The sequence below is a fragment of the Nerophis ophidion genome, linkage group LG22, assembly GCF_033978795.1.
Source record: "Nerophis ophidion isolate RoL-2023_Sa linkage group LG22, RoL_Noph_v1.0, whole genome shotgun sequence".
In the NCBI taxonomy this organism is placed as follows: Eukaryota; Metazoa; Chordata; class Actinopteri; order Syngnathiformes; family Syngnathidae; genus Nerophis; species Nerophis ophidion.
In genome coordinates, this window is record NC_084632.1 from 39,890,670 (window position 1) to 39,907,052 (window position 16,383).

General features: G+C 38.0%; 1 protein-coding gene across 3 annotated transcripts in view; it reads left to right on the forward strand.

Annotated features, from left to right (window-relative positions):
• The window catches only part of fnbp1l (formin binding protein 1-like), a 166,322-nt gene that overhangs the window by 94,853 nt on the left and 55,086 nt on the right, over positions 1-16,383 (forward strand). For 2 of the 3 annotated variants that reach the window (XM_061883819.1, XM_061883820.1), the window contains exons 6-10: positions 1,451-1,555; positions 2,862-2,990; positions 3,225-3,371; positions 3,498-3,722; positions 8,136-8,309. In XM_061883819.1, coding sequence (XP_061739803.1) covers positions 1,451-1,555; positions 2,862-2,990; positions 3,225-3,371; positions 3,498-3,722; positions 8,136-8,309 — 780 coding nt within the window. The remainder of the gene's footprint in view (positions 1-1,450; positions 1,556-2,861; positions 2,991-3,224; positions 3,372-3,497; positions 3,723-8,135; positions 8,310-16,383) is intronic. The other variant, XM_061883821.1, reaches the window with a different exon arrangement.

The window sequence follows — 16,383 nt, forward strand, 5'->3', positions numbered from 1 at the left end:
TTTTGCCCCACTGTATATATACTGTGTGTATATATATATATATATATATACTGTATATATTTATATATAAAAATATAAAAACTTTATTATTTTTCTCAAGATTGTAAAAATCCAATCCATCCCATTTTAAATATTTTTTTCATGATCGCTTGTATATGTGCTTCTAAAGGTTTGAAAATATGCCCAAATCTGCATTGATTCAGGTAGATAAACAGTAGCCTAACGGGGCTCTAGAGCAGTGTTTTTCAACCTTTATTGAGCCAAAGCACATTTTCTGCGTTGAAAACATCTGGAGGCACACCACCAGCAGAAATCCTTAAAAAAACGAAACTCGGTTGACAGTAAAAAGTTGTCGCTATTGTTGGGTTTGACTTCAAACCATAACCAAGCATGCATCACTATAGCTCTTGTCTCAAAGTAGGTGTACTGTCACCACCTGTCACATCACACCCTGACTTATTTGGACTTTTTTGTTGTTTTCCTGTGTATAGTGTTTTAGTTCTTGTCTTATGCTCCTACAGTTTTTTGGTGGCTTTTTCTCTTTTTTTGGTATTTTCCTTGAGCGATATTTCCCGCATCTACTTTTGTTTTAGCAATCATTTAGCAATCAATACTATTTTAGTTGTTTTTATCCTTCTTTGTGTGGACATTGTTGATTGTCATGTTCGGATGTACATTGTGGACGTCGTCTTTGCTCCGCAGTAAGTCTTTGCTGTTGTCCAGCATTCTGTTTTTGTTTACTTTGTAGCCAGTTCAGTTTTAGTTTCGTTCTGCATAGCCCTCCCTTAGCTTCAATGCCTTTTCTCAGGGGCACTCACCTTTTGTTTACTTTTGATTTAAGCATTAGATACCTTTATACCTTCACACTGCCTTCCGCTGTTTCCGACATCTACAAAGCAATTATCTACCGGCTGCCACCTACTGATATGGAAGAGTATTACACGGTTACTTTGCCGAGCTCTAGACAGCACCGACACTCAACAACAACAGATCATTTGCAGACTATAATTACTGGTATGCAAAATATATTTTTAACCCAAAAGGTGAATTTAGATAATCTCCCACGGCACACCAGAATGTATCTCACGACAAACTAGTGGTTGAAAAACACTGCTCTAGACCATCGGCTGAAACCCGGAAGTTCCCAGATGTGCTTCTAGGTCACGTGATTGGGACCCAGCTATAGTGGCCACTTACCCACCTGACTCTAATGTCTCAACTATTCACTGTTTCCTTCACTACTAAACTAAGTAAACTGCCTGATTTATCATTTTCTGTCTGACTTGACCTCTTTTAAGCCGCAATTTTGTGTTTTTTGTCAGAACTCTTTGATAAAGACAGAAACTGGAAGAGAGTGCAATGTATTGAAAAGTCAAAACCATAACATCACAATGTCTCCTTGCATATAATAATATTGTTCTGTGTTGTTTTCTCTTTCTTTGACTGACAGAGTAAAAAGAAATTTGAGAGAGAATGTAAGGAAGCAGAGAAATCCCAGCTGACCTACGAGCGATTAGACAATGACATCAATGCCACAAAAGCCGACGTTGACAAGGTAACAATCACCACCCTACAAGAGGACTGTTAGATCTATTTAATTTATGAATTATGTACATATTGACATTTCATTCAATAGCATTTAGATGCAGATCAATGAAAACGATAACTTGCATTACGGCTCATGTTTTATATATATATATTTATATATATATATATGTATATGTATGTGTGTGTATGTAAGTATATATAGATATTCATTTATGTATATATATATGTGTGTATATACATAATAATGTGTGTGTGTGTGTGTGTGTGTGTGTGTATGTATGTATGTATGTATATATATATTTATATATATATATATATATATATATATATATATATATATATATATATATGTCTTGATTGGATTATCCAGAGAATAGTGCTCGATACCGTGGTAGAGCGCAATATGTAGGTGTGGGAAAAAAATCACAAGACTACTTCATCTCTACAGAACTGTTTCATGAGGGGTTCCCTCAATCATCAGGAGATTTAAAAAATAAATAAATAAATAAAAAAAATCTCCTGATGATTGAGAGAACCCCTCATGAAACAGTTTTGTAGAGATGAAGTAGTCTTGTGATTTTTTCCCACACCTACATATATATATATATATATATATATATATATATATATATATATATATATATATATATATATATATATATATATATATATATATATATATATATATATATATATATATATATATATATATATATATATATATATATATATATATATATATATATATATATATGGGCTTCACGGTGGGAGAGGGGTTAGTGCGTCTGCCTCACAATACGAAGGTCCTGCAGTCCTGGGTTCAAATCCAGGCTCGGGATCTTTCTGTGTGGAGTTTGCATGTTCTCCCCGTGAATGCGTGGGTTCCCTCCAGGGACTCCGGCTTCCTCCCACTTCCAAAGACATGCACCTGGGGATAGGTTGATTGGCAACACTAAATTGGCCCTAGTGTGTGAATGTGAGTGTGAATGTTGTCTGTCTATCTGTGTTGGCCCTGCGATGAGGTGGCGACTTGTCCAGGGTGTACCCCGCCTTCCGCCCGATTGTAGCTGAGATAGGCACCAGCGCCCCCCCGCGACCCTGAAAGGGAATAAGCGGTAGAAAATGGATGGAAAATGGATATATATATATGTATATACACATGCATACATACATATTATCACTATTTATCCAATTATTTAAAAAATGTCGTCCCCGAGTTAAAAAGTTTGGGCCCTCCTGATCCTTGTACTAATAATGTAATACCTTATTTTTTTGGTTGGTGATTTTTGCTCTTTCCATATTTGACCGTTTAGGCCAAAGCTCAGTTTAACCAGCGAACTCACATGGTTGATGAGAGTAAAAACGAATATGCCGCCCAGCTGCAGAACTTCAACGCGGAGCAGTGGAAACATTTTAACAACTCCATACCACACATCTTTAAGGTAACGCCACACATGGAAGTTCATTACCTGAGTCCTTACACATATTCTTTTTAATGATTGGTTTTATTTTGAATAATTCATAACGTGTTATTAATTCATTTGGCACCACCGTTGTTCTTTCACTTAGTGTGAAGACTGTAAAACCTGAAATACGGACTCAATTATTAAACGGCTGCTCAAATAAAGCGGCGTGTCAGGATACATTATTACAGACTGCCTTTGTTTGTCTTTCAGAATCTGCAAGATATGGATCAGCGTCGGACAGTGAAGCTTGGGGAGACGTACCGAAGTTTTGCCGAAGCGGAACGAAAAGTCATTCCTATCATTTCCAAGTGCTTAGATGGAATGGTTTCAGCGGCCAAAGCTGTTGATGACAAGAAGGTGTGTATGATTGGAAATAATGAAGCGATCGAATCAATGAAGAAAAGGTTTAATCAACCCAAATCTAAAAGACAACGGATGTTTTTACAAGTTTTGTCTTCATTGATATCACTCTTCTTCCTCCAGGATTCGGCAATTGTCGTGGAGTCCTTTAAGTCCGGCTTTGACCCTCCAGGCGATTTCCCTTTTGAAGACCTCAGTCAGAATCTGAGTAGAACCGGGTCCGATGGGACCATCAGCAGTAATACGCCCAAAGGAGAAAGGGATGCGGCTCCGGGGCCAAGACCGGACCCAAAACACACAATTAGCAAAGCCAAGAACAAACTCTGGCTCTTTGGCAAGAAACCAAAGGTACTCGGATTGTCTGTAATGTTATGTTGTTGATCGTTGTATTTAGAGATGTCCGATAATATCGGGCTGCCGATTTTATCGGCCGATAAATGCTTTAAGATGTAATATCGGAAATTATCGGTATGGGTTTCAAACAGAGTGGTAGGGAGAAGTTTCAAACGGACGTAGGGAGAAGTTCAAAGCACCAATAAACCCTAAAGGCTCTGCCTTTCCGTGCCGGCCCAATCACATAATACCTATGGCTTTTCGCACACACAAGTGAATGCAAGGCATACTTGGTCAACAGCCATACAGGTCACACTGAGGGTGGCCGTATAAACAACAAGACTTAATAATAATAATGGATTAGATTTATATCGCGCTTTTCTATTGTTAGATACTCAAAGCGCTCACAGAGAAGTGGGAACCCATCATTCATTCACACCTGGTGGTGGTAAGCTACATCTGTAGACTTACGGAAGTTTGTGCCTACGGCCCCTCCGACCACCACCAATCATTCATTCATCATTCATTCACCAGTGTGAGCGGCATCGGAGGCAAAGGGTGAAGTGTCCTGCCCAAGGACACAACGGCAGCGATTTGGATGTCAATAGGTTTCTGGCATGACCGCTCTACCCACTACGCCATGCCGCCCCATTACACATATGCGCCACACTGTGAACCCACACCAAACAAGAATTCGGAACACGTTTCGGGAAGAACGTCCGCACCGTAACACAACATAAACAACACAGAACAAATACCCAGAACCCCTTGCTGCACTAACTCTTTTGGGACGCATGTCTCAAAATCCAAGCTGCTGTTTTGAGGCATGTTAAAAAAAATAACACACTTTGAGACTTCAATAATAAATATGGCCGAGCCATGTTCCATAACTTGAGTTGATTTATTTTGGAAAACTTTGTTACGTTGTTTAATTAATTAATCACAACAAAATCAGGCATAATAATGTGTTGATTCCACGACTGTATATATCGGTATCGGTTGATATCGGTAATTAAGAGTTGGACAGTATCGGATATCGGCAAAAAAAGCCATTATCGGACATCTCTACTTGTATTCATCTAATGAGGCAGGAAAATGAAAAAAATACAGACCGTTAACACTTTTAGAAGAACATTTGATTTAATAATGCATTCAAAAACATTTGCAGTCTTCATTACTTTCTGTAATGCAAGTTTTTTATTAGTTCTTCCTTATTTGGCTTTACCTCACAACTTGAAAGGTTATTGTCACCTGTTCAGTGTTTGTCTCAAATCTTTGCTAAGCTTACGGACCTTGCCCTTCTCCATAAAAACAGGGTTGGTTAATGATTATTCTTCTGCTGCGAGTTGTGCATTGGACTGTAGGTTCATCGTAAATATGAGTCACTTAAATTGGAAAACTTACCTCAATCTACTTGGAATTTCAAAGCGTTGAAATAATGTCATTTTTGCCAATTCTAATTTTATTAGGTATTTAACTGGATTTTTTTGACTTTGACAGTGACCAAACAATCGCTGGAACAAAATGATGGAACCAGTTAATAGGAAAGTGGCTTTTAAATTGCATAAATCAGGGGTGTCCAAACTTTTTCCACTTAGGGCCGCGGACATTTTTTTTTTATTTTAAAAACCAATACAATATATGTACAAAAAAATATACATTTAGGCCTCAACTCCGGCTTGATCCCAGGGACCCCAAAGGGTTTTGGTCAAAAAAATATTGAAAATGTGTCATTATTCGGTATTATTTTGTTTTATTATTATTCAAGTTTTAAATCCCCAGATCAACATTAGGTCCATTTGTCAATATAATGATTTTAAAGATTTAAGTTGTATGCTCTTTTTGTCAAAGAAAAGCCTGTTTCTTGATGGTAAAAAACACAACATATGCAATTTTATCACCCAATATTTTTTTAAAGTGGAATATTTGAGATTATATAATAATTGGAGCATTAAAAAGGTCAATAACTAATATCGCCATTGATTTTAATTCATTATTATTTTTTGAATAATGACAAATCACACTCATCACTACTCATTAAAGTGTTTAAAATAATTTATAATTTTTTTTACAGTGTTTACTTTTAACACAATAATCTCGAGATCAACTTCAGATCCATCCGTCAATTATAAGTTTTATTGTTGTTTGTTTTTGTTTGTTCATTTTAGGCCCTAGTAAAAAAAAAAAAGCTCAGTTTTTTTGTATGGCAAACACAAAAAGTGCACAATTTTCCCCCAAAATATCTCAAAGTGGAATATTTAATGTGACGTAATTGGAGCCTTGGTCAATAATTCATAATGACATTGATTTTGATTCATTATTATTTTTTAAAGAAAGAAATCGCCTGCACGGCAGCTTTGTGTTGTTAAAGTAAACATTGCAACATTTTCTTGCTACATTTCACCTGTTTGCTCCTAATTTTTACGTTTAAAAAATTTTTCAATCCTATTTTTAAAATATGCCGTAGGGGCCGTTAAAAAATTACCTGCGGGCCTTAAGGGCCCCCGGGCCGCACTTTGGACACCCCTGGCTTAAATGCTTTGTCAATGGGTGGGCTATTAATTTTTACCAGGGGCCGCATGAGCAACCCAAGCACTGCTAGAGGGCCAAATGGACAATATTTCAATTAAATGTTGCTCCATATAATTTTTGATACACCGTAAGATAAAAAATAAAAAAAATTGATCAATCAATCAATGTTTATTTATATAGCCCTAAATCACAAGTGTCTCAAAGGGCTGCACAAGCTAAAAACGACATCCGTGGTACAGAGCCCACGTAAGGGCAAGGAAAAACTCACCCCAGTGGAATGTCGATGTGAATGACTATGAGAAACCTTGGAGAGAACCACATATGTGGCCAACCCCCACACACCCTCACCCTCCACGAAGGAGAGGGGGGCAGAGGAGAAAAGAGAAGAAACGGCAGATCAACTTGTCTGAAAAGGGGGTCTATTTAAAGGCTAGAGTATACAAATGAGTTTTAAGATGGGACTTAAATGCTTCTAATAATAATAATTTCATTTAACCTATCAATCAATCAATCAATGTTTACTTATATAGCCCTAAATCACTAGTGTCTCAAAGGGCTGCACAAACCACAACACAAACCACTACGACATCCTCGGTAGGCCCACATAAGGGCAAGGAAAACTCACACCCAGTGGGACGTCGGTGACAATGATGACTATGAGAACCTAACTTAAATTTAGACAAAAGCATATTGCTTTTAATGGTTTTATTTAAACTCTTTATCCTTAAATATTTATACAGTTTTGCTCATAAGTTTACATACCCTGGGAGAGTTTATGATATCTTGGCCATTCTTCAGAGGATATGAATGATAAAAACTGAAAAAGGGAAGAATGGGCTGCATGGTCGAGTGGCCAAAAAGTTAAATTTTGGTCTCCTCACTCCAAATTACTTTGTTCCAGACGTTTTGAGGCTTGTCTCAAAGCGGGATACTTTGAGACATTTGCGCAATAATGGCTTTCATCTGGCAACACCGACCATGCAGCCCAATTTTCTTCAAGTGTCTCCTTATTGTGCATCTTGAAACATCCACACCACAATTTTTCAGAGAGTCCTGTGATTCAGCTGAAGTTATTTGTGGATATTTCTTTGCATCTCGAACAATTTTCCTGGCTATTATGGCTGAAATCTTTGCTGGTCTACCTGAATCCCTAATTTTCAGTGTTTGAACACTGCTGATTGGCATTCTCAATTCCTTGGATGTATTTTTACACCCCTTTCCTGTTTTATGCCGTTCAATTACCTTTTTCTCGCAGATCCTTTGACAATTATTTTGCCTTCCCCATGACTCAGAATCCAGAAACATCCGTGCAGCACTGGATGAAAGATACAATGGTCTGTTAGAAGCCCAGAAACTCACTTACCTTTTTTATACACACACATTAATTACAAACAAACATGTCACAGGTGAGGATTGGAACCTTGATTAGCCATTCAAACCTTTGTGCATGTTATCAGATCAAAGTCACTAGGTATGTAAACTTTTGATTCGGGTCATTTGGGTACTTTCTTTTGTCATTTTGATTTAAAAGCAGTAAACACAGTTGTTTGCCAATAAATAGCTTCACACAACCATTAAGCACGAGTTAAAGAACGTTTTTTGTGTTATTCATATTCTCTGAAGAATGGACAAGAAATCCTAAATGATCCCAAGGTATTTAAACTTATGAGCACAACCGTAGATATTTTTTTAAATATATTTTGCTATTCATGATTGGCCTCACAGGTCCGCAACATGCCCAGGTCTGGTATAGAGGAACTTGGGGGTTTAGTTTTTTTGTCATAACTGCCCAGATTTTGCCTCTCAAGATGAGAAACTTTACATAGCCGAAAGTCTCCAAAGAATGTGTCATCCTGATTTATTCTTGTATCCTGTCTCCCAACTACTCCCCACCAGTCCCCTACTTCCTCTCCTCCTCCACCACCTCCCTCCTCCTCCTCCTCCCGCCCACGAGCCTCACAACTTTTCCCTCCAAACCGGTTCAGCTCTGACCGAGTGACACAATATCTGTCTGAGATAAAGACGACAGTGCCCAGAATCCCCCAGAACTTGAAAGGCCTGAGAAGAGGGGTGAGCCAGGAAGTATCACTGTGACCTTGACACTTCTTAGAGGTTGTGTTGCCTTGTAAGAGTTAGTGGTTTTTACTACAGGATGTCTGCAGGTCATGAAAATGTGTTTTTTTAAATCATTAAGTGATGCTCACAAAATATGCTGCAGCAGTCAGCATTGTTTCAAAATGGTACTTTGACTTAATGACACTTGCAAACACCCTGCTGTAGTCTGTCTTCTCCACTTATATACAAACCCCGAGTTGGGAAATTGTGTTTGATGTAAATATAAACAGAATACAATGGTTTGCAAATCATTTTCAACCCATATTCAGTTGAATATGCTACAAAGCTAATAATCATTAACTTTAGAATTTGATGCCAGCGATACGTGCCGAAAGAAGTTGGGAAAAGTGGCGATAAATACTGATAATGCTCATCAAACACTTATTTGGAACATCCCACAGGTGTGCAGGCTAATTGGGAACAGGTGGGTGCCATGATTGGGTATAAAAACAGCTTCCCAAAAAATGCTCAGTCTTTCACAAGAAAGGATGGGGCGAGGTACACCCCTTTGTCCACAACTGCGTTAGGAAATAGTCAAACAGTTTAAGAACAACGTTTCTCAAAGTGCAATTGCAAGAAATTTAGGGATTTCAACATCTACGCTCCATAATATCATCAAAAGGTTCAGAGAATCTGGAGAAATCACTCCACGTAAGCGGCATGGCCGGAAACCAACATTGAATGACCGTGACCTTCGATCCCTCAGACGGCACTGTATCATAAACCGACATCAATCTCTAAAGGATATCACCACAAGGGCTCAGGAACACTTCAGAAAACCACTGTCACTAAATATAGTTTGTCGCTACATCTGTAAGTCCCAGTTAAAGCTCTACTATGCAGAGCGAAAGCCATTTATCAACAACATCCAGAAACGCCACCGGCTTCTCTGGGCCCGAGATCATCTAAGATGGACTGATGCAAAGTGGGAAAGTGTTCTGTGGTCTGACAAGTCCACATTTCAAATTGTTTTTGGAAATATTCGACAAAGGGGAAGCGAACCATCCAGACTGTTATCGACTCAAAGTTCAAAAGCCAGCATCTGTGATGGTATGGGGGTGCATTAGTGCCCAAGGCATGGGTAACTTACACATCTGTGAAGGCAACATTAATGCTGAAAGGTACATACAGGTTTTGGAACAACAAATGCCTTTACAACAGTAAAAAAAGAGTGCGGGTACTTTCCTGGCCCGCCTGCAGTCCAGACCTGTCTCCCATCGAAAAAGTGTGGCGCATTATGACGTTTAAAAGACGACAGCGGAGACCCCGGACTGTACATAAAACAAGAATGGTAAAGAATTCCACTTTCAAAGCTTCAACAATTAGTTTCCTCAGTTCCCAAACGTTTATTGAGTGTTGTTAAAAGAAAATGTGATGTAACACAGTGGTGAACATGCCCTTTCCCAACTACTTTGGCACATGTTGCAGCCATGAAATTCTAAATTAATTATTATTTGCAAAATAAAAAAAGAAATATGAGTTTGAACATCAAATATGTTGTCTTTGTAGCATATTCAACTGAATCTAACACAATTTCCCAACTCATATGGAAACAGGGTTTGTATTTTGTTCTTCTCTGGTTTCTATTCTGTCTGTGTGTTCTTCTCCAATTATGAATGGGACAGATTTCTGCCACACTCACAAGAAGGAAGGCTGGCGATTGACCATTTGTGAGGGATTTTTACGGGTTTCTGGTTTGCAGTGGTGTGTCTTGCAGAGTTTGCGTTGGGGTGTGTTGGTGTGGCCTGGTTCCAATGTCAGTGCTTTGTTACACACTTAACATAACACAAAAGACAAAGCTTTTTCTTTGGCTTTGGCTTTTGTCGTACGTGTTGAGTGGCTCTCAGTTGAAGAAACTGAAAAAAAAAAATGCTTCACAGAGCAGTGACTCTTATACCTCATGTGGAAAAATACCGCAGAGTATTTTCTAGTGCACTGCAAAAAATGTTCAATCAAGAAGTCTATTGAAAATAGGAAAATCATTTATGAAATCATGAAGTATTGGAGTCACACATCTGGTCGAAGAGCTGAGCTGTTTGCTGGTTTTTGACTTATAAACTACATGGCTACTTCACATCTAACCAGGAATTCTATGTTGTCTGCTTGCTTTTTTGCTGGATTTGGTAATGTTTTATGGCCCAGTGGTCTGTCAAAATGGTAAGTGTGTGTTTAGACGATAGTAAAAAGATGTACCGTATTTTTTCGGAGTATAAGTCGCACCGGCCGAAAATGCATAATAATGAAGGAAAAAAACATATACGTTATTTAAGACTTACGCTCGTTAGAAAACATCATAAAAACTACACTTTCCATCCTAAAAGATCTAAAAAAAATTATTTGGGAATGTCCGGCAGGCCAGATTGAAAAGCTTAAGGGGCCGCATGTGGCCCCCAGGCCTTAATTTGCCCAGGTCCGCTCCCTGTATGATCAGTGCCAGATCTTGGTCCGCATTGCCGGCGGTAAGTCGAACACGTTTCCAGTGAGGGTTGGACTCCGCCAAGGCTGTCCTTTGTCACCCATTCTGTTCATAACTTTTATGGACTGAATTTCTAGGCGCAGTCAAGGCGTTGAGGGGTTCCGGTTTGGTGACCGCAGGATTATGTCTCTGCTTTTTGCAGATGATGTGGTCCTGATGGCTTCATCTGACCGGGATCTTCAGCTCTCGCTGGATCGGTTCGCAGCCGAGTGTGAAGCGACCGGAATGAGAATCAGCACCTCCAAGTCCGAGTCCATGGTTCTTGCCCGGAAAAGGGTGGAGTGCTATCTCCGGGTTGGGGAGGAGACCCTGCCCCAAGTGGAGGAGTTCAAGTACCTAGGAGTCTTGTTCACGAGTGAGGGAAGAGTGGATCGTGAGATCAACAGGTGGATCGGTGCGGCGTCTTCATTAATGCGGACGTTGTACCGATCCGTTGTGGTGAAGAAGGAGCTGAGCCGGAAGGCAAAGCTCTCAATTTACCGGTCGATCTACGTTCCCATCCTCACCTATGGTCATGAGCTTTGGGTCATGACCGAAAGGATAAGATCACGGGTACAAGCGGCCGAAATGAGTTTCCAGGTCTCTCCCTTAGGGTGAGAAGCTCTGCCATCCGGGAGGAACTCAAAGTAAAGGGAGGTGTTTAGGGCACGTCCAGCTGGTAGGAGGCCACGGGGAAGACCCAGGACACGTTGGGAAGACTATGTCTCCCGGCTGGCCTGGGAACGCCTCGGGATCCCCCGGGAAGAGCTAGACGAAGTGGCTGGGGAGAGGGAAGTCTGGGCTTCCCTGCTTAAGCTGTTGCCCCCGCGACCCGACCTCGGATAAGCGGAAGAAGATGGAAGATAGATGGATAGTTTAGACGATAGTAAAAAGATGTACCGTATTTTTTCGGATTATAAATCACTTTGGAGTATAAGTCGAACCGGCCGAAAATGCATAGTAAAGAAGGAAAAAACATATATAAGTCGCAGGCCTAGGCAATTATTTTGACTCGGTGGCCACATTTAGAGGAAAAAAATCTGTCTGGGGGCCGGTATATTTATTTTTAGGAACACTAATACAAAACCTCACAATAAGTCTGATTGAATGCCAAAAACTTAATGACAGACCGCCTTAAACACCGTAATGGAATTTTACATTTTTCTATGAAAGATAAAACACTGAATATTGACAAAATATGAACGTCACACCCCCTTTCGATCGACACATTTTACAATCAAGTAATACGCAACAAAAATGCAACAAACAGTGACATATGAACCCGAAGGGTACAAAATAAACCCACCTACAATCTGATGTATCGGAACTTTGTTGTGAAAATCTCCTTCCGCGTCTGTGGAAATGTTCCCCACCCACACTGCTCGGTGCCTCTTCTGGCTGCTGTGACTTACATTACCATAGCAACTAATTAGATGACCATAGTAACTAATTAGATGACCATAGTAACTAATTAGATGACCATAGCAACTAATTAGATGACCACAGTAACTAATTAGATGACCATAGTAACTACTTACATGACCATAGTAACTAATTAGATGACCATAGTAACTAATTAGATGACCACAGTAACTAATTAGATGACCATAGTAACTACTTACATGACCATAGTAACTAATTAGATGACCATAGCAACTAATTAGATGACCATAGTAACTAATTAGGTGACCATAGTAACTAATTAGGTGACCATAGCAACTAATTAGATGACCACAGTAACTAATTAGATGACCATAGTAACTACTTACATGACCATAGTAACTAATTAGATGACCATAGCAACTAATTAGATGACCATAGTAACTACTTACATGACCATAGTAACTAATTAGATGACCATAGCAACTAATTAGATGACCATAGTAACTAATTAGATGACCATAGTAACTAATTAGATGACCATAGCAACTAATTAGATGACCATAGTAACTAATTAGATCACCATAGCAACTAATTAGATCACCATAGCAACTAATTAGATGACCATAGCAACTAATTAGATGACCATAGCAACTATTTAGATGACCATAGCAACTAATTAGATGACCATAGTAACTAATTAGATGACCATAGCAACTAATTAGATGACCATAGCAACTAATTAGATGACCATAGCAACTAATTAGATGACCATAGCAACTAATTAGATGACCATAGTAACTAATTAGATGACCATAGTAAATAATTAGATGACCATAGCAACTAATTAGATGACCATAGCAACTAATTAGATGACCATAGTAACTAATTAGATGACCATAGCAACTAATTAGATGACCATAGCAACTAATTAGATGACTATAGCAACTAATTAGATGACCATCGTAACTAATTAGATGACCATCGCAACTAATTAGATGACCATAGCAACTAATTAGATGACCATAGTAACTAATTAGATGACCATAGCAACTAATTAGATGACCATAGCAACTAATTAGATGACCATAGCAACTAATTAGATGACCATAGTAACTAATTAGATGACCAGAGTAAATAATTAGATGACCATAGCAACTAATTAGATGACCATAGCAACTAATTAGATGACCATAGTAACTAATTAGATCACCATAGCAACTAATTAGAAAGATAAAACACTGAATATTGACAAAATATGAATGTCACACCCCCTTTCGATCGACACATTTTACAATCAAGTAATACGCAACAAAAATGCAACAAACAGTGACATATGAACCCGAAGGGTACAAAATAAACCCACCTACAATCTGATGTATCGGAACTTTGTTGTGAAAATCTCCTTCCGCGTCTGTGGAAATGTTCCCCGCCCACACTGCTCGGTGCCTCTTCTGGCTGCTGTGACTTACATTACCATAGCAACTAATTAGATGACCATAGTAACTAATTAGATGACCATAGTAACTACTTACATGACCATAGTAACTAATTAGATGACCATAGCAACTAATTAGATGACCATAGTAACTAATTAGATGACCATAGCAACTAATTAGATGACCATAGTAACTAATTAGATGACCATAGCAACTAATCAGATGACCATAGTAACTAATTAGATGACCATAGTAACTAATTAGATGACCATAGTAACTAATTACATTGATTGATTGATTGATTGAACAACAGGCTGAATAAGTGTACGTTATAGGACGCATAAATAACCAACTGTTAACGTTAAATAACTGTAACATATAGAATATGCTATACTAGACCTGGGCAAATTAAGGCCCGGGGGCCACACGCGGCCCCTTAAAATTTTCAATCTGGCCTGCCGGACATTCCCAAATATTTTTTTTTAAATCTTTTAAAATGGAAAGTGTAGTTGTTACGATGTTTTCTAACGAGCTTAAGTCTTGAACTATACAGAGTATTTCAATGGTTGGAATCTGCGCCGTTGGATGATAAACCAGTTGCTATGGTAATCTAATTAGTTGCTATGGTCATGTAATTAGTTACTATGGTCATCTAATTAGTTACTATGGTCATCTAATTAGTTACTATGGTCATCTAATTAGTTACTATGGTCATCTAATTAGTGACTATGGTCATCTAATTAGTTTCTATGGTCATCTAATTAGTTACTATGGTCATCTAATTAGTTACTATGGTCATTTAATCAGTTACTATGGTCATCTAATTAATTACTATGGTCATCTAATTAGTGACTATGGTCATCTAATTAGTTTCTATGGTCATCTAATTAGTTACTATGGTCATCTAATTAGTTACTATGGTCATTTAATTAGTTAATATGGTCATCTAATTAGTTACTATGGTCATCTAATTAGTTACTATGGTCATCTAATTAGTTGCTATGGTCATCTAATTATTTACTATGGTCATCTAATTAGTTACTATGGTCATCTAATTAGTTGCTATGGTCATCTAATTAATTACTATGGTCATCTAATTAGTGACTATGGTCATCTAATTAGTTTCTATGGTCATCTAATTAGTTACTATGGTCATCTAATTAGTTACTATGGTCATTTAATTAGTTAATATGGTCATCTAATTAGTTACTATGGTCATCTAATTAGTTACTATGGTCATCTAATTAGTTACTATGGTCATCTAATTAGTTACTATGGTCATCTAATCAGTTACTATGGTCATCTAATTAATTACTATGGTCATCTAATTAGTTACTATGGTCATCTAATTAGTTACTATGGTCATCTAATCAGTTACTATGGTCATCTAATTAGTTACTATGGTCATCTAATTAGTGACTATGGTCATCTAATCAGTTACTATGGTCATCTAATTAATTACTATGGTCATCTAATTAGTTACTATGGTCATCTAATTAGTTACTATGGTCATCTAATCAGTTACTATGGTCATCTAATTAGTTACTATGGTCATCTAATCAGTTACTATGGTCATCTAATTAATTACTATGGTCATCTAATTAGTTACTATGGTCATCTAATTAGTTACTATGGTCATCTAATCAGTTACTATGGTCATCTAATTAGTTACTATGGTCATCTAATTAATTACTATGGTCATCTAATTAGTTACTATGGTCATCTAATTAGTTACTATGGTCATCTAATCAGTTACTATGGTCATCTAATCAGTTACTATGGTCATCTAATTAGTTACTATGGTCATCTAATTAGTTACTATGGTCATCTAATCAGTTACTATGGTCATCTAATTAGTTACTATGGTCATCTAATTAGTTACTATGGTCATCTAATCAGTTACTATGGTCATCTAATTAGTTACTATGGTCATCTAATTAGTTACTATGGTCACTTAATTAGTTACTATGGTCATCTAATTAGTTACTATGGTCATCTAATTAGTTACTATGGTCATCTAATTAGTTACGATGGTCATCTAATTAGTTACTATGGTCATCTAATTAGTTACTATGGTCATCTAATTAGTTACGATGGTAATTGTACAATGTGTCGATCAAAAGGGGGTGTGACGTTCATATTTTGTCAATAGTCAGTGTTTTATCCTTCATAGAAAAATGTAAAATTCCATTATGCTTTTTAAGGCGGTCTGGCATAACGTTTTTAGCATTCAATCAGACATTATTGTGAAGTTTTCTGTTCGTAAAAATAGATATACCAGCCCCCAGACACATTTTTTCCTCTAAATCTGGCCCCCGAGTCAAAATAATTGCCCAGACCTGTGCTATAAGTTTACAAAAAAACAATCTGTCACTCCTAATCGATATATCCGATGAAATCGCTTCTAAACAACTGCATATTTCACTACTTCCAGCTTGTAACCTGCAGTGTATGATTTCCATTTTTGTTCAGCCCTTCTCAGTTTTTATAAGTTACCGCCAATATTTAAATGATCAATATTCATAGGTACGGAAGTAGTAGCAGGTAGCATCTTTTTTTTTCCCCCACAATGCACTCCTGCCATGACCCACTCCCCGCCAAATTTTTATTGGTTGACGTGTACGTGTGTGACGATTGCTGATATACGCCAAGTCTCTTACGTGAATGGGCTAAATAATCCATCCATCCATTTTCTACCGCTTATTCCCTTTCGGGGTCGCGGGGGGCGCTGGCGCCTATCTCAGCTACAATCGGG